The sequence below is a fragment of the Dermacentor variabilis genome, chromosome 4, assembly GCF_050947875.1.
Source record: "Dermacentor variabilis isolate Ectoservices chromosome 4, ASM5094787v1, whole genome shotgun sequence".
Taxonomy (NCBI): domain Eukaryota; kingdom Metazoa; phylum Arthropoda; class Arachnida; order Ixodida; family Ixodidae; genus Dermacentor; species Dermacentor variabilis.
The window spans coordinates 170032375-170055680 of NC_134571.1; the positions used below are offsets into that span (position 1 = coordinate 170032375).

A 23306-nucleotide genomic window follows, 5' to 3' on the forward strand; every position below is an offset into this window, starting at 1 on the left:
TCTGGCTCACCAAGCGTCTTATCGTGGTACGAGTGGTGATTTTGGCATTGTAGAAGGGTGATTTACTGAAATACAGAAGAAATCATTTTTCTCTTCCGTTTTCCTTTGAAGACCAATTCTCACCAGTTCTGGCCATCATGAGCTGGCACGAGCGGTGCATACAATGCGCGATTACAATCGTGCCTGCAAAGTATTACACCGCTACGCCTCACGAAAACGGCTGAAATTTCGAACCAAAAGTCCTGCTCGCTTCTCCTCGCGGGTGCCGCGCTCCCAGTTGACGTCATTCGCACAATTGAACCTACGTAGGTGGCACTGCTGTGACGTCACTCACAGTGACGCGTGACTTTGAGAATTAGTAAATGCAACAGCAAGTATTTATTTGACCTGTTGCTTCAATAGATGAATTAAAGCTTAGGCAAATAATAAAACATACGAACCGAATGTCTGCGCGTTTTTTTTGTTTTATTTTTACTTCGTAAACTAGCAAGAGAGGTGCAGTTCTGTTTCGTCTGCTTGTTCCCACATCGTGCAGTCGCACGCACAGGCAACGAAAGTGTGCCGTTTTCTGCATGTTCCAGCGCACGATCAAGTTCTGTGAACCGCTTGTGTCTGTCTAGTATTCGTGTAGCACTGATTTATGATAACGCTAGTCAGGAGGCAGCGGCACAATGACGCCGCGTCTCGCGGTAAAGATCCGTGAACCGGGCCAGCCTCTCCAAATGTGCGCACACTGACGGATCCAATTCACAGCAGCGGCCAGATGACAACGCAGGTGTATCGCGCACAGCTTGGAAGCTCTTGCACAGAGCCGAGCGAAACAAACGCAACAGCTTGTGGGCTCGCGCGCAGGACTGTAACCGGAAGTACGACGCGCAGGAAAAACGTGAGAAAGAAAAAGAAGGCGGGGCTCAGTGACGCGTAGGTGACGCAGTCCTCCGTCTCCGGTGCGGGAGAACGCGGGGAGAACTCCAACTTTAGCGGCCCGCGGATACTACTTACGTTTCATATAATTATACATGCAATAATAAGTTCTCATAATTAAACAAAACATGTTTTTGTGTAATAATAAGGCTAAAACAGCTTTTTACGTGCTGTTTTAGTAGAAAATGAATCGTTGTGACAGAGGGAACGGTGCTTGCCAGGCGCGTTTTCGAGGTGTCCTGGCTCTCTGAGGACGATGCCAAGCCGAAGCCACAATATACCGGCATTCCCATCCATGCCACGGAGCAGCAGCACCAGATTTTCCTGTTGGTAATATAGTGAAAAACTCAATGGCTGACATCAATCAAGAAGAGTATTTTTATCAACACTCTTCTTGATACTGTTATCGTATATATTTATTGACGCACTTTAATAAACAGGCTGAAGTAAGTGAGGATCTGTTGCTTTCGAATTTCTATAATAATTACGTACTTCCGGAAGAAGCCGGCTATCGTCTGCACACGATCGGCCGTGGTCACCCGCATAGGAAATAAAACTTTGGCCACCCTGCTTATATCGATGTCGTAGTTATTGGGTCTCGCTAATTTCGACTATTTTGAACAACCAACTAGCCTCGAACTACGCGAAACTTAAGCTCAGACCAGAAGCATGCTTGACAGTGCGCGCTCATTCCTTGCCGCGCCTGGTTAGACGCCTTTGCAGACTTCACTTCGTATTGAACAATTAATAGCGCTTCAAGATGCACAAGTTGGATGTGGCAACTATCCGTCGGTCAAGCTGGTGCAGGACAAAGCCGGTCCACATCCTTGTTACGTTTCGCCTACGACGCGCGGTATAGCCGGCGCGGATGCAACGGACGCCGGGGCTTCGTTCAAAGCGGCAGACATTTTGGCCCGTTCGGCGCCGCCGCTACGCCTCCCCGCCAAGCGCGTCCAGGCATGTTCCAATGCCACGTGTCTTCGTGTGCGTGTGTGTGTGCATGTTGGTGCCCACGCTTGTCGAAGCGCGGCAGCCGGGGAGAGGAGCTCCCCCAACTGTGAAGCGAGGAGGTCCGAGCGGCGCCGGCCCGGCGGATGCGTCACCTACTCGTCCCAACGTAGCCGAGCGGCGCCGGCCCGGCGGATGCGTCACCTACTCGTCCCAACGTGCCCGAGCGGCGAAGTCACGTGCGCGTCTATAGAGGCGTTCCTTCTTGCCCTCAACTGCGAGAGTATAAAAGCAGCTGCCCCCGGACGCCAAGAGGGAGGCTCCGATTTCTTCTGTTGAGTAACGTGCTCTCCAGTCTCTCCACTTCGGTCGACCTGACCGCCCGCTCTTTTGCCATGCTTGAATAAACAAGTTGTTCTGTTACCAGTCGACTCATGCTTTGCCGGGACCTTCGAATGCTTCCAGTTGTGCCCCAGGCCGCCAGGCCAACGCTACCCTTGGGGCTTGCGACCCAGTTGCAACAACGAGCGTCAGTGCTGAGGTTCCAACAACTGTCTGCCAGCGGTGAGATCGCGACAACGGAGGCCAGCAGCGAAGATATGCAGTTGACTGTATGCTGAGAAGCACAACGACCATCCGGGAGCAGTGCAACGAGCCCTGTGTGATGACTGGTTGCCTGCAGCGGAACGACTGCGCTGAATTCTTGGCTGCGAGGTTTGGTGAGTGCGGGACTTTCTTCTTCTGAGTTTTGCCAGGCTTTTGTTAGTGTCAGAAACAGAGCTGGTAATTGTGGTTGTCGTTGCTGCCGGGTTAGTTTGCGGCAAGACAATAGTAGGCAGTAGAGAAAGCAGCATTCAGAGCAGCCATGGATTTGAAGTCGTTGCGCAAACCGAAATTGCTGGAGCTTGCAAGAGAGTTGGGTCTGGATGTCTCGGACAAACTCAGAAAACCAGAACTGCTAAGGGCTATTCTTGAGTTAGAAGCTGAGGATGACGAGCTGTTGGAATGCCTTGAGACCATTGAGGAGAGGGAGACTGCAAAAAGACAGGAGCGCGAACTTAAAGAACAAAAAGAGAAAGAAAAAGAAGAGCGCGACCACGCTTTGGAAATGAAGCGTCTCGAGGTAGAGATGGAACGCGCTCGTAATGGAAGTCAGGCACACGGTGCAGGAGAACGAGTATTGTTCAAAATGACTGACCTGATGCGGCCGTTTAAGCTTGGAGAGGACATTGGTTTGTTCCTGGTTAACTTTGAGCGAACGTGCGAGAAGCAGGGGTTCTCTCGGGAAACGTGGCCACAGCGCTTGCTCACTTTGTTACCCGGCGAGGCGGCCGACGTAGTCGCTCGCTTGAATAGAGAGGAGGCAGAGGATTTCGACAAAGTGAAATCGAGTCTGCTAAAAAAGTACAGGCTGTCAGCGGAGGCGTTCCGTCGGAAGTTTCGGGAAAATGAGAAAGGCAAAAGTGAGTCATATACAGAGTTTGCCTACAGGCTTATGTCAAACATGCAGGAGTGGCTCAAAGAAGAGAAAGCGTTTGGTGACCACGAGAAAGTTCTGCAGTGTTTCGGGCTGGAACAGTTTTATAGTCGGTTACCTGAGAACGTGCGGTACTGGGTCTTGGATAGGCCAGACGTTAGTACAGTGGCTAAAGCCGCTGAGCTAGCCGAGGAGTTTGTGACGCGTCGGGCTCGCGGAGCTAAGGACGGTCAAAAGGGTGAATTTGGCTCGAAGTTTGAGAGGCCAAAGTTCACACCCATGAGAGCAAGGGGCGACACACGTAGTGCGGATGCGAGTGAAAGCAGTCCGACCGAACGTAAGGAGGCGGCGGCAACCGAAGCCGAACGCAGAAAGCGGTTCGAGACGAGGCAAGCGCGCGTTTGTTATACGTGCCAGAAGCCGGGTCACTTTTCGGCGCAGTGTCCAGAAACAAAAACAAAAGTCGTGTTTTTGTCATTATGCAGCACTGACGAGAACATGAAGCTTCTCGAGCCTTACATGCGAGACCTCCTCGTGAACGGGAAAGAGTGCCGAGTGCTTCGCGATTCCGCAGCTACGATGGATGTAGTTCACCCGTCTTACGTAGAACCCGATATGTTCACGGGCGAGTGCGCATGGATCAAGCAAGCCGTGGAAGCTCATAGCGTGTGTCTGCCCGTAGCAAAAGTGCTTATTGAAGGACCTTTCGGAGCACTTGAGACGGAGGCCGCAGTGTCATCTATGCTGCCCCCTCAGTACCCGTACCTATTTTCGAACAGGTCCGATCACCTCCTGCGCGAGAAGGGGCTTTTGTTTGGTGAGGCTAGCGTTCAGGCCTTAACCAGATCGAAGGTTCGGGAGCTCGCTGCAAAGGCGGTAGTTGCGGGGCCGACGTTGTCAAACAATGAGAAAGGGTCAGAGGCGCAGCAAGCTGATATTCAGAGCACGCCTGAACTGAATAAAATTGAGCCTGTAGCGTTGAAGGCACCAGATACTGGAGAGGAAATTACCGATGCGGGAAAGTTAGAAGAGCTATCTGCAGATTTGCTCATCGCGCCTACGTCAGACGGACTTAATAGGTTGCTAAAAGTCAGCAGGGCGGCTTTGATAGCCGAGCAAAAAAAGGATGGCAGCCTAGAAAACATACGCTGCATTGTCAAGGAAGGTATCGCCAAGAAAAGTGCTCGCTTTGTGGAAAGAGGTGGGGTCCTGTACCGGAAGTATCTAGACCGCAGGGGAGTGGAGTTCGATCAGCTGATCGTGCCTCAATGCTATCGTCAGGATCTGTTGCGCTTGGCGCACGGGGGTTCGTGGTCCGGACACCTAGGAGTTAAGAAAACTAAGGACCGTCTCTTGCAAGAGTACTATTGGCCAGGGTGCTTTCGGGACGCAGACCACTTTGTGAAGACATGTGACACCTGTCAGCGGGTGGGCAAACCAGGGGACAAATCGAGGGCGCCGTTGAAGTTGGTACCTATCATTACGGAGCCTTTTATACGGCTCGTTATTGATACAGTGGGACCTCTGCCGGTAACAGCCACGGGGTACAGACACATTTTGACTGTGATCTGCCCAGCGACAAAGTTCCCTGAAGCAGTGCCGCTTAAAGAACTCAGCTCAGTTGAGATAGTCAATGCACTACTGTCCATATTTGCGCGAGTTGGTTTTCCTGCGGAAATCCAATCAGATCAGGGCACAGTGTTTACTAGCGCTTTGAAGACAACTTTTCTCGAAAGGTGCGGGGTAAAGCTGTTACACAGCTCAGTGTACCACCCACAGTCGAATTCCGTTGAGAAGCTCCACTCCGTCATGAAGCGCGTGTTGAGAGCATTGTGCTTTGAACATCAAACTGACTGGGAGCTGTGTCTGCCTGGGGTGATGTTTGCATTACGGACCGCGCCGCATGCGGCTACGGGGTTTTCGCCAGCTGAGCTGGTGTGCGGTCGCTCGCTGCGATCTCCGCTTCGCATGCTTCGAGAATCGTGGGAAGGCAGGGGCGACGACCCAGTCGTGGTGGAGTACGTGCTTAAGCTCCTCGAACGCTTAAGAAGGGCACAGGAGTTGTCAGGTGAAGTAATGGCAAAGGCCCAGCAGAGGGCCAAGGTTTATTATGATCGGAGAGCCAGGGCCCGTCGTTTTGAGGTGGGCGATGAGGTCATGATATTGCGCACATCGCTAAAAAACAAACTCGACGTGCAGTGGGAGGGCCCAGCACGGATTGTTCAAAAACTGTCGGACGTTAACTACGTGGTGAGTCTGCCAGGAAAGCGGAAAGCACAGCAAGTTTACCACTGTAATCTGCTCAAACCCTATAAACAACGGGAAGCAGTGGTGTGCATGATGGTAAACGTTCCTGAAGAGCTTCCGGTCGAGCTTCCGGGACTAGGCTCAGTGACGAACAGGAAAGACACCGATCAAGTCATTAGTGACTTAATCAGTAGAGCATCGCTGTCGCCTGAGCAGAAAACCGAACTACACCAGCTCTTACAAGAGTTTCAAGGTCTGTTCTCTGAGAGGCCTGGTAGGGCTTCTGTCCTTACTCATGATATAGAACTTACCTCCCCAGAGCCAGTACGATCCAAGGCGTACCGGGTGTCACCCCGCCAGAGCGATATTATGGAGGCTGAGGTAAAGAAAATGCTACAGCTCGGTGTTATTGAGGCAGGTGAGAGTGATTATGCCTCCCCTTTGATTTTAGTTGAGGTACCGGGCAAGGAACCTCGTCCTTGCGTCGACTACCGCAGGCTTAATTCCATCACTAAGGATCAAATTTATCCGATCCCTAACATCGAGGAGCGCCTTGAGAAAGTTAGTAGCGCTCAGTTTATTTCCACCCTAGATCTTGTCAGGGGTTATTGGCAGGTTCCACTTACAGAAGAGGCTAGTAGGTATGCGGCGTTCATTTCACCAATGGGAACGTTCCGTCCTAAAGTTTTGAGTTTTGGTTTGAAGAACGCGCCATACTGCTTTTCAAGCCTCATGGATAAAGTGTTGCGGGGACAGCAAGAATTCGCTTTACCGTATCTAGACGACGTAGCGATATTCTCCGCATCCTGGTCTGAGCATATGGCACACTTGCGGGCAGTATTAACCCGCCTGCGCGAAGCGGGCTTGACAGTCAAGGCTCCCAAGTGCCAGTTAGCACAGGCCGAGGTTGTCTACCTCGGTCACGTGATTGGTCGGGGTCGTCGCCGCCCCTCTGAAATAAAGGTGGCCGCTGTGCGAGACTTCCCGCAACCGCGCACGAAGACCGATATTCGGTCGTTCTTAGGTGTCGCCGGCTACTATCGGAGGTACATCCCCAGGTACTCTGATATCGCGGCTCCCCTGACGGATGCTCTAAGAAAGACAGAGCCTCAAACAGTCGTCTGGGACGAGACAAAGGAAAGAGCTTTTAGCGCCCTAAAGAGTGCCCTAACAAGCCAGCCTGTGCTACGATCGCCCGACTACACAAAAGGGTTCGTTGTTCAGTGCGATGCTAGTGAGCGAGGCATGGGCGTTGTACTGTGCCAACGGGAAAATGGAGAAGTGGAACACCCCGTCCTGTATGCTAGTCGTAAGCTGACCAGTCGTGAGCAGGCGTACAGCGCCACCGAGAAAGAGTGTGCGTGTCTCGTATGGGCCGTTCAGAAATTGTCATGCTATCTAGCCGGCTCGAGGTTTATCTTTGAGACGGATCACTGCCCTCTCCAATGGCTGCAGACCATCTCTCCCAAAAATGGCCGCCTCCTGCGCTGGAGCCTCGCTTTGCAACAATATTCCTTTGAGGTGCGTTACAAAAAGGGGAGTCTCAACGGTAACGCCGATGGCTTAAGTCGAAGCCCCTAACGTAGGAATCAGCCTCAAAATTGTTTGTTACTAATGTTATTCTTCCTGAGGCAGGATTTTTTAACATATTGCTTTTGTTTAGTGTTTCATAGTGATGACGTGCTTTCTAGTGCAATTTTCCAATTTGTGGACGCGTTCTGAGTGCTGCTAGACTACTGTAAGGAACTAGGCAGTGGTATAAAAGGGGAAAGAGCCTGGCAGGGCTTAGTGAAGGTTGTTTCGTGCTTGCTGACTGAGCGGTTGAGTTTCGGCTTAGTTCTACCGCTTGCCGGGAACGAGAACAAATATGTCAACTCTCCCGAAGTCACTTTGCAGTGTCCTGTGTGAACCTGAACGAGAGAACGAGGCCTTCTCTGTGCGCTGCGCTCAAGAAAAGCCGAGGGACGACCGACTTCGGTTATGAGCATCATCGAGCGACATCCCTCCGGACAGCGGATGCAGTCCCCTGACCATCGGGATCTCCTTCCCCCGGCGGGGCGGTCTGTTACGTTTTGCCTACGACGCGCGGTATAGCCGGCGCGGATGCAACGGACGCCGGGGCTTCGTTCAAAGCGGCAGACATTTTGGCCCGTTCGGCGCCGCCGCTACGCCTCCCCGCCAAGCGCGTCCAGGCATGTTCCAATGCCACGTGTCTTCGTGTGCGTGTGTGTGTGTGTGTGTGCATGTTGGTGCCCACGCTTGTCGAAGCGCGGCAGCCGGGGAGAGGAGCTCCCCCAACTGTGAAGCGAGGAGGTCCGAGCGGCACCGGCCCGGCGGATGCGTCACCTACTCGTCCCAACGTAGCCGAGCGGCGCCGGCCCGGCGGATGCGTCACCTACTCGTCCCAACGTGCCCGAGCGGCGAAGTCACGTGCGCGTCTATAGAGGCGTTCCTTCTTGCCCTCAACTGCGAGAGTATAAAAGCAGCTGCCCCCGGACGCCAAGAGGGAGGCTCCGATTTCTTCTGTTGAGTGACGTGCTCTCCAGTCTCTCGACTTCGGTCGACCTGACCGCCCGCTCTTTTGCGATGCTTGAATAAACAAGTTGTTCTGTTACCAGTCGACTCATGCTTTGCCGGGACCTTCGAATGCTTCCAGTTGTGCCCCAGGCCGCCAGGCCAACGCTACCCTTGGGGCTTGCGACCCAGCTGCAACAACGGGCGTCAGCGCTGAGGTTCCAACATCCTGTATAGACGCGAGCGCGCGCTCAAGCCCTGTCGTGCACAAAGCAAACACTGCACATACGCACTACAGTTGAATCTACGAGCATAGGTGCGGTCTTCTACGTAGCGTAAATACCGCGGACGCCACGGGATCAGACTATTCCGGCACCATACCTTTGGCACTTCGTGGGCGCCAAAATCAGAAGTAGTGGCGCCTACGTGAACACCCAAAAATAAATTTGAACTATGCGCCGCCGTGATGCTCAGTAGGCAGAGCGTTGTGGGCCCGCTCCACTCCACCGTAGCCTTCGCAGTGCAATACATTGAAGAAGGAGCGGGAGCACTGCGCAGGGGACGTTTGAATGGCAAAAACTTTGTTTCTGCTGAACGAAATGAAGTACATTTTTCAGCAAAGTATTTCTGAAATAGTCTACTTTAATTTCGAATGCGTTTCTTGACTTCGATAAATGTGGTCCAGGGCCAATACGCGCAAAAAAGAACCTTATGTTCTATCGAAATGTGAAAGCGCATCGAGAACAAGCCTTAATCGACGGAATTTAACAATAGTTTGCGGCAAGTTTTTCAGCCATAGGGGTGAAACAGCAGGCAGAAATCTGGAAGTGGGCTTCACCCCAATGCTCCTACGGATTCATTGACTTTTTTAGAAGCCCTCCTCATATGCGACACATAGGTGCACATTTAGTTTGCTTCACATCACATGAGTGACACCCCTGCAGCGGGAGATCTTGCGTCGGTCTCTCTCATCTTACCGGGCCCCTCAAAAGGTTTGGCCATATTGAGCTGACAAGCCAGAGCACTAAATGCGCGCTAACGATCGTCTTTGCAAAGAATTACATCGCTACGCGCCGCGGAATGGTCCGAAATTTCAATCTGAACGCCGCTTTCCTTTTCTCTCGCGGCGACCACGCTGCAAGCCGCACGGTGACGTACTCGTGTCCCTGCGCCTACGTGACGTCGCTCGCCGTGACACGTGACTTCGAGAATTATTCGAGAATTCAAGGCGACATCTGTTACTTGTGTGATCTGTTGCTTGAATTGAGGAATTGAAGTTTAGAGAAATAATAAAATACACAACTGCGATGTCTGCATGTTTTTTGTTTTACTTCGCACCAAAGCAAGAGAGATGTACTACTTCCGCTTCGTCTGCTTATCCCTACGGTCGTGCAGTCACGTGCGCAGGTACCGAAACTATGCCATTTTCTACCATGTTCCAGCGCGTGATCACGCTGTGCGATCCACGTGTTCTGCTTCACTATTCGTGTAGCACTGAATCATGCCGCTAGCCATGTGTCCTCGTGCATAGCGCGCAAAATCGTGCGCTGCGCGAAACGAGACAATCACAACAGCTCGCGCGCAACGCCGTTAGCAGAAGTGCGCAGCGCCGCGAAAAAAAAGAAAGAAAGGCAAGAAAGAAGGCCAGAAAGAAAGAAAGAAAGAATGAAAGGAAGAAAGAAAGAAAGAAAGAAAGAAAGGATAAAAACAAAGCGAGCAGAAAAAAAATATGACGGCGTCCGTGACGTATGCGTCTCGCGATTCTCGAGGTACGGTATGGGAGAACGCAGGACAAGAATTTCGCTTGCGGAGGCTAGATGGGACAAGTGGAAAGAGTGTCTCGCTTGGTGGTGGAGCTCCCCCTGTTTAAATCATGAGTTCGCGACCCTGAAATATTTCTATCTCGGCTATTAATGAGCCGATTTGAAGAAAAAATTGCGGCAGGAGGCTCCTTGGAGGACACGTAACAAGTTCCAGCGTATAACCAAAAATTTGCTATGGGGCATGGCGAGAGGCCCTTTAAAGCAAAGCGAGTCGCGTGACAGACTTCTTCCTCGTCCTGCGTTCCTACTCTCAACCAACAAATGACGTTTGCTGCCTGACGTAAAGTGTTGGTCGAATACGTTTAGCTAGAAACTTCATACTCAATACAAAAACTGAGCAATAATTTTCCTGCGAAACCATTGAATAACTTTGTACCCATTCGCGTTAAGCTGCAAATACGTACTAGGGTGAATAAGAAAGTATTTGCCCCTATTAGTTATTAGCTAAAATAATGTACACGCAGGTCATTACAAATATGCGCGCTATTAAACGTACCTTACACTATTTTTTCACATAGTTCCCACACCGGTTCAGACTATTTGTCCCATCGCAGCACTAGATTATAAATGCCCCTGTCGTCAGTCAGCGGCGGACGCGGCTTCCTCGAACTTTCTTTGTCATCCATGCCTTCACGGCCCTAACTCACAACGCCACTACCTCACAGTTCTCAAAGCGAGACACTTTTCCCTATACGTGGCTTGCACTGCCCTGTAGATCCTTGCTCCATAGAAAACAAATCACACTTCGCTGCTCGTACGCCGTGGAGGTGTGAAGCACAGCCGCCATCTACAACAATTGACAGCAGCGCGGCGCCATGGAGCAGCCAGCAGGTAAATCCGGTCCAAGAAAGGACCCCCGCTGGGAATGGATATGTTGACTTCGCATTTACAGCCGTAATATGGCTAAAAACAAATGGTAGGGTGGTAGGGAAGAGGGGGGGGAGGTGGCAAGGACTTTCTGATTCACCCTCGTATATCAAATTTGTTTAGAACTATGATATCCGTTTTTGTGTGGAGTTACGGTATTGTAAAGTTGGTACTTCTATTAAGGTCACATAAGCCTTAAGAGGCTTATGGGTCAAAAAATGCATTCTCCATCGTTATCGAAAAACTGACCGTGCGGTGTTACGGCACCAAAATTCAATGTCACCAACATTGATGGTGGCACTCACGACCACTGGTTTGACCCGAACCCACTAACTTTGGTGTTTATTAAGACAAAGCTAACTAAGGCACTCGCACCCACGGCCTTTATTTGGAGGTGAACCCACGACCTTTGGTGGGACCGAAATTCAGTGGCACTAAAATTGATGTTGCCATTATTGGTGGTCGTACCGACGACCATTGGTAGGGGTCGAACCAGCGACCTTTGGTGTTAAGGCGAAGTAAGGCACAATTAGCGCACTCGAACCCACGACCTTTGGTGGGAGAAACCATATAATAGAAAGTAACAACGCATTTGTATGAGAATGTCAAGTTATTTAATCTATGTCTCGTGAGCGCGCCGGCTTTCGCCTTCATCGCGTATGCTAGATTTAGTCAATCTAGCATACGCGATCAAGACTTTGCTTCCTAGAGTCATAAGAATTTACCTTTTTTCTCTCTAGTGGAACAAAGCTCATTCAGATCTGCCCAGGCGTCGTCTCATAAAGGCATTTCTACATTTTACATGTATCTGAACAAGTGGTATCGGAGTTTGCCGCGATCTAAAGCGCTTCGAACGTAGCTTCCATTTGTTCCGTCCCTTCGTTGTTAGTATACTTACTGAGATTTATAGTGTGTTCAATTTATGACCAGCATCGGAGCTAGTCTACGTAGACAGCTAAGGAGACAGGCGAGAAAGCTTTGAGGCCATTTAATCGAACGATTTTCTAGCCGTCTGGAAGACGCACGGAAGGCGCTTCTGCGACGTGACGTCACCTTGCGGCGACAAGAGAAAGTTGAGAGAAGCACTGTCACATATAAGAGGGAAGATAAAATAAAATGGTAAACGAAGAAAGGTTTGAAAAAGACGATGAGGATGGCGTTAAGAATGACGTGGATTAACCGAAGACGAAAGAAGATAAAGAAGAAGTTCTTAGTGAGGTGACAAGAGATGATTGGTGGAGAAGAGAAGAAGAAGTATCCGGTGAGATGGAAAGCGATGATTGGTGGAGTAGAGAAGAAGACGAAGAGAAGGATTACGTGGACTAACAAGAAGGCTAAAAAATGGCGAGGAAGGGCGAGACACTGGGGGGAAGAAGAAAGCAGCGGAGACTCGGCGGGTCAGGGACGGTTCGACCGGAAGAGAGCGACGCCGGCTACTGCTCCGCTGAGCTCGCGTTCTACGGCTTTGCACCGCAGACTTCCTGCCGTTCCTGAGCCCGTTCCGGGGAGTCCACGGGGGACGCTACCACCTGCTACGGCCAGGGATGTCTCTACCGATGTTGCCACTCTTCCGGGTGGTGCCCCAACGCCAACATCATCGGCCACACCTCCACCAGCGCTTGGACCGGGAGCGTGTACGACGCAACCAACGACGCCGCCAGCGACGCCAGCCCTAGAACGTCGAACGCCACTCCAACGCCGGCTACGGGACCCACACCACGCCACATCCGCACCGAACCAGACGTGAGCACCTCTAACAGTAGAACGCTGGTAGCAGTGTTAACGGGCCGTGTGTACTGTTAGTCTTTGTTTCTTGTGTGTTAGTTTGTTAGGTTTGTGTACTGCTGTTCGTGTCGCGTGGGTTGCATTAAATGTGCATCTGTGTGGGTACACCTGTCGCCTAGTCCATTCTTTCGGCCAGAGTGCTCTCCGGAGGAGATCCGCGACAAGCACCCATTATTTCGGTATTTTAGGTATTTGCGCCTGCCAAACAACGAAAACGACGATGTAGCTTACATTAAGGGCATAGGATTGCGTGTCTATGTTTTCTTGTGCACGGACAACCTTCCTGTTTGCTTTCCAAGCGTCCTGCTCAGCCTCCATATTGTTTGGACAGGAAATTAGCATGCCCCATTTTTGACTTCCATGCTGTTTTCGCGAAGCTGTCTACTTTGACGTCTTCGTGAAAAGTGGAACGAGACATAAGATGGCCGCTGTCCGTTTAGCCATCTACTTAGTTCTCCTCAGCGAGTATTGGAATACAGCCCAAATTTCCCACGCGAGTACCAAATATATTTCCGTACAATGATGGCAGACAGAGCAAGATGTAACTCGTCTACGCAAGCCTCTGGAAAGAGCGCCGTGATATCACCGACCGGCGCCATCTTACCGAGGGCGGCGAGGATGGCGGCCGACCAGAACACTTCACCGCAAAGTGCCGGCAGGAAGAGCAAGCAGCCCATGCGGGCGCCGAAGTGCTGCTGGAAAGGGTCCAGCATTGTCTTGTAGCCGGCCTTCCTCATCTTCACCGCGAACAGGTATCCGCCTGCGCAGAGCATAAGGAGCACCTGAAACGTAACACGCTTCTAGCGCCATGTTGATGCTTGTTCTTGCATATGTGTTTCTCGGGAACGCTGTCGTGTTCGAATTTGAACCCTACTATATGCACCGATTCCGCGGAGTAAGCAAATTGAGGTTCTGGATTTCTTTGGCCGTAACTGATCTTTGAGGCATAAAAATCCATACATTTATTCGTATTTACGATGCACTGTGCCACGGTAAATACGCAAGGAAGTGGGGAGCCACCACGTGACTTCCGCCAAGCTTCTTGTTCGAGTATCTACTATGGAAACCACAAAAAGTTTAGGGCCGCGGTGACTGGTCTTTCCCTGCTTCTTTGTATCACCTTGTTGAAGTCGGTAGTGTTGCATGGAAAAGTATTTTTTTATTATTAAAATATGCGACAAGTGCACGTCCCATCGTGTGCGTGCGTGTTAAGTGTTTCTTTATGTGTGTACATGCGCTCGTGATTATATTGTGTGCGTCTGCATTTGTACACATGTGATTTTATGTGAATACCTACAGTAGTGAACAAAAACACATTTTGCATTTGATATTTTGCGAACAACGTACTTGTGTCACTATTCATTCGTCAAGCTTCAAACTGACGTGACGATGAGGTCCCCGATTGCGCCCTACTGCAAACCGAACTACCCGATCAGCTTAACTCACCGATGAGCAGGCTGAGGGCGTATCCGAAGGGAGCCTGGCACCAGGCGAGCCCGCTGATGTAGATCACTTCGGCGGTACCATTGATATAACCGCCTCCAACCCAGGTCGCTGAAGAGACGAGAAAGGCTCAACTGTCATAACCCATTGTATGCCAACACTGCAGGTGTAGGCTCACATTATACCGCATACCACTTTAGAAGCTTATCACCCCGGCACCTCTTTCTCGCGATACAGAAACACGCCATTGAAATTTCAGTTCCACCCGAAGGGCGATGCATTGACAGCGATTCCAAGGGTGGTGCTTTAACGGCTCGGACACTACGCACCACGTGACGCGGGTGCTACGTGTTAGCAAGACGCAGCACGCACGACAACTGCTGCTGGGCAGAATGGAACACCACCATAACGTTAGCCTGACTTTTACTGTCTGTTCCGCTCGGACCAGTGCATGCACACAGCAGGATTCTCCGCAGGAATGCTGTAGTGCACTTATATAGCTGCGCCGGCAGACAAAGTTCATGCCGGCAGTGGTAGGCAAAACGATCTACCATGGCTTGAACCGCTTGAACCGCTTGAAGCGCTTGAATAGAGCATTGATGGCGCGTCCACTTTGTCGTTCTTGCAGCCAAACGCACTCGAGTGCGTTTGGCTGCAAGAACGACAAAGTGGACGCACCATCAACGTTCAGCTCTCGAAACCCCTCTAACCCTCCCCGCGCATGCTTCGAATGAGCCGTCCATAGCCTCGAGCGTCCATTTCTATCGCAAGTGAGCCACTTCAGGGGTGAATATAGGGTGGGCCCCGCGGAACGCGAGTTTAAATTAGCAAATCTTGTCGCTTCCTATATATGACCTGTGTGCAACCAAATAAGACTGTCGCACTTGCAGGCGCTGTGGCCATCTAGATTGGCCAGCGCCTGTTTTGAGAAATCACACTAGCCTATAAGAACCATTTACCTTGTGAATACGCGTCCTGGTAGTAGACAGTGATCACTACGTCTAAGCACAGTAACATAATTTATCGGCTCGTTCCATCGAGTACCATTCGCAGCGCCGCCGTATCCGGCAGTGCCAGCCACAGTTCAATACTTATCCCTACATGCAAATGACAGTCCTTGTTTATAGTACTTATGAGTGGTTGAAGAAAGGAAGACACTTTAATGGGCTTCTGAGGCCAGCTCTGAAAACTAAGACGCTAGCTGAGAGCACCAATTAATGTCACCAGCAAGGCGCCAAGAGTAGAAAAGTCACTGCGCCTTAGCAATTAAGCTAACTATGCATATGCTGTGTCAGGTAAAGCATTTCTAAAAAATTTCGAAGCGATTGCAGAAGTGCGAAGAGCTGTGGAAGTTATACTAATGCTCCCTGGAATCGCCGAGTGGCAGGGAAATTGTTCCTCACTCTTTTGGCCTTCAGTGCATACATGGAATTCTAACGGGAGTTCATCTGTCACTTCTTTTGTAGATTTGACACAATATTTAATGTCATCAGGTTTATGGCACAATGTTAAAAGTTTTTTAAATGCGGCGCCCCCTGGCAGCCCTGCTTTCTTGTGTGTCTGCTGCGCCATGCCTAGCAGGCAATATATAAGGGGCCGCAGTAGTCGCGTTGTGGCAATAAAGATGTGAGTTCGTCACTACTAGGCGTGCTGGCCTGTTTCTTCGGTGGCTGCCTTTCGCGGGCCATACTCATTTGTATCAACTGGCGACGAGGTGACAAAGACTTCTACTGCTGCGCGCACTACGTCCGAGCTTTACTGCTGCTACGATACTGCTACTTCGGATTCTACTTCTGTGATGGATGCTAGGGACTTCGCCGCTGCTGAGACGCATCCTTGTTTGACCGCTACTGCTGCTACCGCGACGATTCCACGTTGCTGCCCATGCTACTTTTGAAGAACCCCTTCTTGTATACTACAGCAACGACTTACACTACGGACTTCAGGCGCTACTACGGAAAGCGTTGATACATCCTTCGACGTATTCCCCGGAATTAGAACGGGTAAGACGCTACCCGGACGCTAACCCTACTTCGAACGCTTCTGCTGCGACGCGTCCACAAACACCAGGTATGCCACGCCTGCTGCGTTTCAAGTGAGTCTACGTTCCCGCACGGTTCGACCACCCGTTCAACATGCCAAATTTCGGCAGTCTCGAGCCATTCGAGGGCGGGGGAAATGACCGGTCCTGCTATGTGGACCGACTGGAAGCATTTTTCGCGGCGAACGATATCGCCGAAGACAAAAAAAAACGTCCGTATTTATCAGTTCTTGCGGACAGAAGACGCATGCGTTGCTTCGCAATTTGGTTAAACCCGACAAGCCGAGTGACAAATCGCTCTAACAGATTCTTTCGGTTCTTCGAAACTACTATTGCAAGAAACCGTCGGCAGTCGTGCAGCGTTTCCGTTACAACTCCCGAGTTCGCGAGGAAGGCGAGTCTATCAGCGAGTTCATTGCAGCGCTGAAAAGCCTCTCTGAGCATTGCAACTTCGGTGCCGAACTAGAAGACATGATACGCGACCGTATTGTATGCGGTGTGAACAACGCAGACATTCAAACAAGATTGCTGGAAAGAGCGGACCTCCTTTTTCAGGATGCCGTGCAGACAGCCCTAGCAATTGAAGCAGCGAAAAGGGACGCCGGGGAGATTGCACCAGCTTACCCTAACGGCTACGAGGCCGTCACCTGCTATCGCTGCGGGGGTGGACACATTGCATCCGAATGCAAGCATGTGAAGACCGTCTGCAATTACTGCCGTAAACGGGGTAATCTGGCGAAAGTCTGCAATACGAAACGAAAGGACAGCCAAGCCCGAAGCAGCAGTCCTCACAAGCAGCGTTCGCCCACTGCACGAAGTTCGCAGGCGTCAAGCAACTGCCTTCGCGTGCACACTGTAAAAGATGAAGATGCCACTGCAGTTTCGCCTTCGGAAGTCTGCGACATGTGGCATATTAACTACGCCGAACCGCCTCCGCCTTTCACCGTCACTTTTGACGTTTGTGGCAAGCCGCTCCGCACGGAAGTGGACACGGGGGCAAGCGTCTCCGTCATTGCCAAGTCGCGGCTCCTACAGCTTCTGCCTTCGGTTAATGTGCAGCCGTCACAAGTGTTTCTGCGAAGCTATTCCGGGGAACTGAATAAAGTCGAAGGCAAGGCTGACATCCTTGCGAAGTTTCATGGAAAGGAGGCAGATCTACCCATTTTTCTGACTGGGGACAATTCACCTACTCTGCTAGGACGCAACTGGATGCGCGAGCTGGGCATCGGCCTCTCCAATGTTGAAGAAAATATACATGCACTTTCTGACAACAAATACCTAGTCCAAGACTTCGCAGAGGTGTTCGAAGAAGGTCTTGGTACGTACAAAGGTGCTGAAGCGTCATTACATGTTCCTTCAGATGCCCCACTTCGGTTCTTCAAGCCACGCATTCTGCCATATGCCTTAACAGATGGAGTCACTCAAGAAATACAACGATTAAGAAGAGATGGCATCCTTGCTCTAGTGAAAACATCCAGGTAGGCTGCACCTATTGTTCCTGTGGTAAAAAAGGATGGGGGCATTAGAATCTCTGGAGACTTTAGTGTCACCATCAACCCAGTAGCGACAGTGGACAAATATCCAATTCCAAGGATTGAGGACCTGTGGACTGTCCTTGCATGGGGTGAGAAATTCACCAAATTGGGTTTGCGCAACGCGTATCAGCAAGTAGCTCTTGATGAGGCCTCCGGAGAGTACGTCACAATTTCGACACACATGGGGTTGTTTCAGTACACCCGCTTGAATTTTGGAGTCTCGTCAGCTCCTGCTATATTTCAACGTGAGATGGAGAACTTTCTGAGAGGACTACCACATGTGGCCGTCTATTTCGACGACATTCTTTTCACAGGTGCTAATGATGCTGAGCATTTCAACAACCTTCGTGCTGTGCTTCGCAAGCTTCAAGAATCTGGCCTCAAAGTGAAACTCGAAAAGTGTCATTTCTTCGTGCCACAAGTAGAGTATCTTGGGCACATCATCAGCAAGGAAGGCCTTTCCCCGAACATCGACAAGGTGGCTGCCATTCTGCATGCTCCTGTGCCAAAAGACGTCAAAGAACTTCAGAGTTTCTTGGTACTTGTCAGTTTTTATTGACGTTTTTCGCCTAATCTTTCTGCACTTTCTCCCCTACACTCTCTTCTTTGTGGCGGAAAGAAATGGGAGTGGGGGCAGGACCAGCAAGATGCATTCACAGCCTGCAAACACCTGGTGGCCTCAGCTCCAGTTCTCGTACATTTCCGCCCTGACACGCCTGTGTGCCTCAGCTGTGACGCATCACCTTATGGCATAGGTGCAGTTCTGGCCCACAAAGATGCTGATGGCCGAGAACATCCCATTGCTCTTGCCTCACGGAGCTTGTCAAAAGCAGAACGAAATTACAGTCAACTCGACAGGGAGGCCCTGGCACTAGTGTTTGGTGTAGAGCGGTTCCACCAGAACTTGTGGGACATACCGTTTGAAGCATACACCGACCACAAGCCACTTCTCCGACTGCTGGGTGCCAACAAGCCTGTCCCTGTGCAAGCATCACCAAGATTGGTCCGGTGGGCTCTCAAGCTATCTGCGTACAAGTACCCACTTGTATACAAGCCTGAAAGAGAGCTTTGTCCTGCTGATACTCTTAGCAGACTGCCACTACCTAACGACAGCACCACACTGCCTGCCCCTGCCGAGGTTTTCATGTTGTAGGAGGCCTATCCGCGACTTCTTTCACCTGCTGTGGTGGCACGAGCCACCAGGAACGATCCAGTTCTGGGTCACGTTCTGCATTCTGTATTGAAAGGAGAGAGCCTTCTAGCTGGACCAGAGTGGAACCCTTTCAGCACAAGAAGCTCAGAACTCAGTCTCCATGAAGGCTGCCTACTATGGGGGACACGAGTAGTAATTCCCAAAGCACTGCAGGCCCAAGTTCTTGGAGTACTTCACCGCAGTCACCCTGGTATTGAAAAAAGCAAAATGATTGCCAGGAGCCATGTCTGGTGGTTAGGCATGGACAATGACATTGCCAACAGTGTGAAAAGTTGCGCTACGTGCCAGGCTCAACAACGGGCTGCGCAGCCGCTCCCACGGATGCCATGGCCGTTTCCGCACCGACCCTGGTCACGGCTCCACATTGATTTCGGGGGACCATTTCTAGGACACACGTTCCTAGTCAACGTGGATGCTTTCTCGAAGTGGATAGAAGTTTTTCCTGTGTCATCCACATCTGCAGAAGCTACCATTTCTGCCCGGAGAATTGCATTCGCTCAGCATGGCCTCCCTGATGTAATAGTTTCTGACAATGGCCCTGCGTTTACCAGTGCACAGTACCTTGAGTTCTTAACTCGAAACGGAAAACGCCGCATGCTTGTAGCGCCGTATCACCCCGCTTCCAACGGTGCAGCAGAACGAGTGGTAAAGACTGTAAAGAACAAACTCAAGAACTCTGGCGACTTCAAGACACAGATTTCCAGGTTTTTATTTCATCATCGGACTACCCCACATGAAGTAACTGGTCGGCCTCCATGTGAGCTCCTAATGGGGAGAATGTTCAAAACTCCTCTGGATGTCCTGCAGCCTAGCCTACAAGCATCGGTGCTATCTAAACTGAAACAGAAGTTGAATGCTTACAGAGGGTCACGGCAGGCTCCATTACTCCAACCAGGAGATCAAGTGTATGCGAGAAACTTCCGCACAGGTGCACCATGGGCACCTGGCAGTGTTTCAGACGTCAATACACCGTCGGCCCAGGTTCTTTATCAAGACGTTTCGACATGGTGCCGACACAATGACCACTTGCGCCTTGCGCAGACAGCGCCACTTCGTCCTGCTGGAGCCAAGTGTTTCTCCTCAACTGGGGCAACCGCCCACCCATTCTCCAGCTGTCCCGGTGTGTTTCATGAGAGAGAACCAGCCATACATCTCCAAGCTGCACCCGACGTGCTACGTGAGGAACAGTCGCCGGGTAGCGTATCTGGAAGTAACTGTGCCGTGGACAACCCTGTCATGGCTGCACCTTGCACTCCACGGTAGCGCCGTAGCACAAGAACTCGAAAACCAGTGGTCAAGTACTCCCCGCAGCATATATCTTAAGAGGGGAGGAGTGACACAATGTTAAAAGTTTCTTAAATGCAGCGATCCCTGGCAGCCGTGCTTTTTTGTGTTGCTGCTGCGCCATGCCTAGCAGGCAATATATAAGGGGCCGCAGTAGTCGCGTTTTGGCAATAAAGATGTGAGTTCGTCACTACTAGGCGTGCTGGCCTGTTTCTTCGGTGGCTGCGTTTCGCGGGCCGTACTCAATTGTATCAGTTTACTTTCACGGTACCATGCGCTCTGAAATTGCCCCTGTGAAGAACTGACCTCGCAGCCGTTTCATTGCGATTTAGAACATTATGATATCATATGTCTCTTCAAGCATATCAAACAATCGCAATGTTGCTATAGACGACATGGTTCCTTTTAGGCGACAAAGAAAAGGTAAGCGTATGAGCAAAACTACCATCACTAATCCGAGCGCCCAGGCCAGGACTCATTTCTTAACACCGCCGCCAGGTGTGACATATCTGCTCGTTCGTTCTTAACGTTAGGGGTGCAATATTATATTGGTCCGGGAAGCGGGCCGTTCAAGTCGTGTGATTGGTCAGAATAGCGCTTTTGCTGACCAGACATGTGAGGGCAAGTGAAAGGTTCATTCTCCGAATGGTTAGAAGATTGCGCCCCTGGGGTATGTCTACCTAGTGGACATGTCCTTTTTTTTTTCGCTGCTGAAGTGCTGATTGGCTGGGGGTGCCTGTCTCCTTCTGACGCATACCCCAGGCCAGCCAATCAGAACTTCAGCGCTCGCACAGGTCACGTCATTGAAGTTCTAGCACGGTTTCGCTATAGAGAAGCACTTTGTTGGGAAGCGTTTTCAGAAACACACACTTCTTGGCGCCTCCTTAAAGTAGTTCTTGACGCGTACCTCGAACAATTAACGTAATTATAGACTTGGGGCTCTTGCGCGTGTGCCGTACGCACCAGCAGACGGAGACACTGAAATCGACGCACGATCAAAATTTACTGGCATATCAGCGGCGCTTACCGGTCATAGTAAAGACGCCGATGAACAGCCCAATGTTTCTGCCGGCGAGCATGATGTCGGATTCTTCGCCCATGCTCATTGATAAAGTGCTTCGACGCGGTGCATCGTTCTTGCGGCCGGCCCAGATGCCCACCACCAGGATGATGAAGTAGAAGAATACGATGGCCACCAGGCCCGGTATGTTGATCGCCATCTCGCTTCGGTTTCGCGTCGACCAACAGTCTCTCGGGGACAGGCAGGGGCACCGGCGGAGGAGCGGCTGAGTGCGTGACCTGCGAGCTCGACGGTCAAAAATAATGGCGGACGCTTGTCTTGTCTTGTGTCCCAGAAATTGGCGCGTACCCACTATGGGGGATTGGCCAAGAGGCAGGCGGTTTTCCGTATGGTTAGAAGTAGAGAGAAACTAGATTTGTATAGTGGAGCGTTGGACGATAGTACTGTAATTTAGAAGTGTAATTAAATATTGTTAGGAATTCCGATAAAATAAGTAAACGTAAAGAAATGAAATAACATAAATTATGGATGATTTTAGAAATTCAGAAAGGTACTCTTTTTGAGTCTCTAGTAAAATTGCATACTGCCAGAAAAGCATCCCTGTGGCTGGATCCCAGTGAAGTCGCCCCAAAAGAAAGAATGGTTGGCGAGGTTAGCGAGAGGCCAAGTTTGCGCTCTGCTCCTCGCCGTCGTCTTCGTCCGCTAGCGTGCTTTAGTGCAGACCTCCTGCCTCGCGTGACGTCTTGTCCTCTTCGCGCTTGAGTCAGCTTCAAGCGCAGCGCATTCCCACTAGACATGAAAAGCAAAAAATAATTTCCTCGCCAAACTCTTAAAACACTACATTGTGGTACGTTTTCCTTTGGTATTATGAAACGTTTCCATCAGTATTTCTTCTTTTTAGACTTGAGTAATTATACTTCTAAGCCTACTTAATTCTTCGTCGCTCCCAATACTGAGCGTAAGCATTATACGAGCGCGAAACAGATTGTTTTTGCCCTTATTTTTTTAGCCATATTACGATTGTAAATGCGAAGTCAACATATATCCATTCCCAGCGGTGGACCTTTCTTGGGCCGGGCACGCCTTATCTGCCGGTAGTGCCGCGGCACGGCGCTGCTGTCAGTTGTTGAAGTGCGGAAATGCGGTTTTGTTTGAAATCAGGGGTACAATCAGGACTCCATGTGAACCAAAGGTCAGTGGGTCGTCTCGCATTGGGCGCTCACGCGAAGACTACAAAGAAGTTGTGCAGGGTGATATGGGCTGGACAACTTTTGAAGTGAGGGAAGCTCGCAGTAAAATTGAATATGAAGAACGACTGAGGAATATGGAAGACAGTAAATGGGTTCCGAGAGTGTTGAGGTATCTGTACAGGAAAAACATTGATTCACAGTGGAGGAAAAGAACTAGAAAGCTTACCAGCAAGTATACGGCCTGTAGGGTGGGCAACACAGCAACAAAGAACATCAAGCGGAAGGTCAGAGAGGCCGAAATAATCTCATGGGTGGCGGGAATGGAAAATAGGCCTGCCATGAGTAACTACTTAAGAGGAAAAAACAAAATGAGGAAAGAAACAATTCATGATAACTCGAAGGGAAGCCCATTACTTTTCGAAGCCCGATCACGAAGCCTTAGCACGCGCAGCTGTAAACCGAGATACGTGAATGAAGAAGAAGTATGTGCTTGCTGCGCTAAAGCTAGAGAAACGATGGAGCATGTTTTATCAGAATGTGGAGATAGCTGCCCAGTGGTCGATTTAGGCACCAGTGGACTCCTTGAAGCCCTTGGCTTCAGCGAGAGCAGGGAGAAAGTAGACATGTCCGCAATAGAGATCAGTAAGAGGCGATTGAAAAATTGGTGGAAGTAGGGAAAGGACAAAAAACGGAGACGTACAAATACAAAGTTCAAAACAGGGGTCAGAAAATTTGGTTATGGGAATTCATCATGCGTGTTTTATTTGTTTTTCTTACTTAACCTAAGTAGTAGATTAGGCAGTACAATAGCAAGAGCTTGGTTGCGCAACCCACCACCCCGTTCCAAAGGGTACCCTCATAGCATCCACGCAACATCCATCCATCGATGATGGCGGTTGTGCTTCACACGTCCACGGCGTACGAGCAACGAAGTGTGATGAGTTTTCTGTGGAGCAAGGGACGAACGTCCGTCGAAATCCACAGGGAAATGCAG

The 23306-nt window shown here is 50.5% G+C and overlaps 1 protein-coding gene across 1 annotated transcript in view; it reads right to left on the reverse strand.

The window, feature by feature from the left end:
• The window catches only part of LOC142579934 (high-affinity choline transporter 1-like), a 44215-nt gene extending 22829 nt beyond the window's left edge, over nt 1–21386 (reverse strand). Inside the window, exons 1-3 of the mRNA XM_075690613.1 lie at nt 21129–21386; nt 14032–14139; nt 13190–13345 (exon numbers count right to left, since the gene is read on the reverse strand). Of these exons, the coding sequence (XP_075546728.1) occupies nt 13190–13345; nt 14032–14139; nt 21129–21321 (457 nt within the window). The 5' untranslated portion in view covers nt 21322–21386. The remainder of the gene's footprint in view (nt 1–13189; nt 13346–14031; nt 14140–21128) is intronic.
• Nucleotides 21387–23306: the final 1920 nt, after the last annotated feature.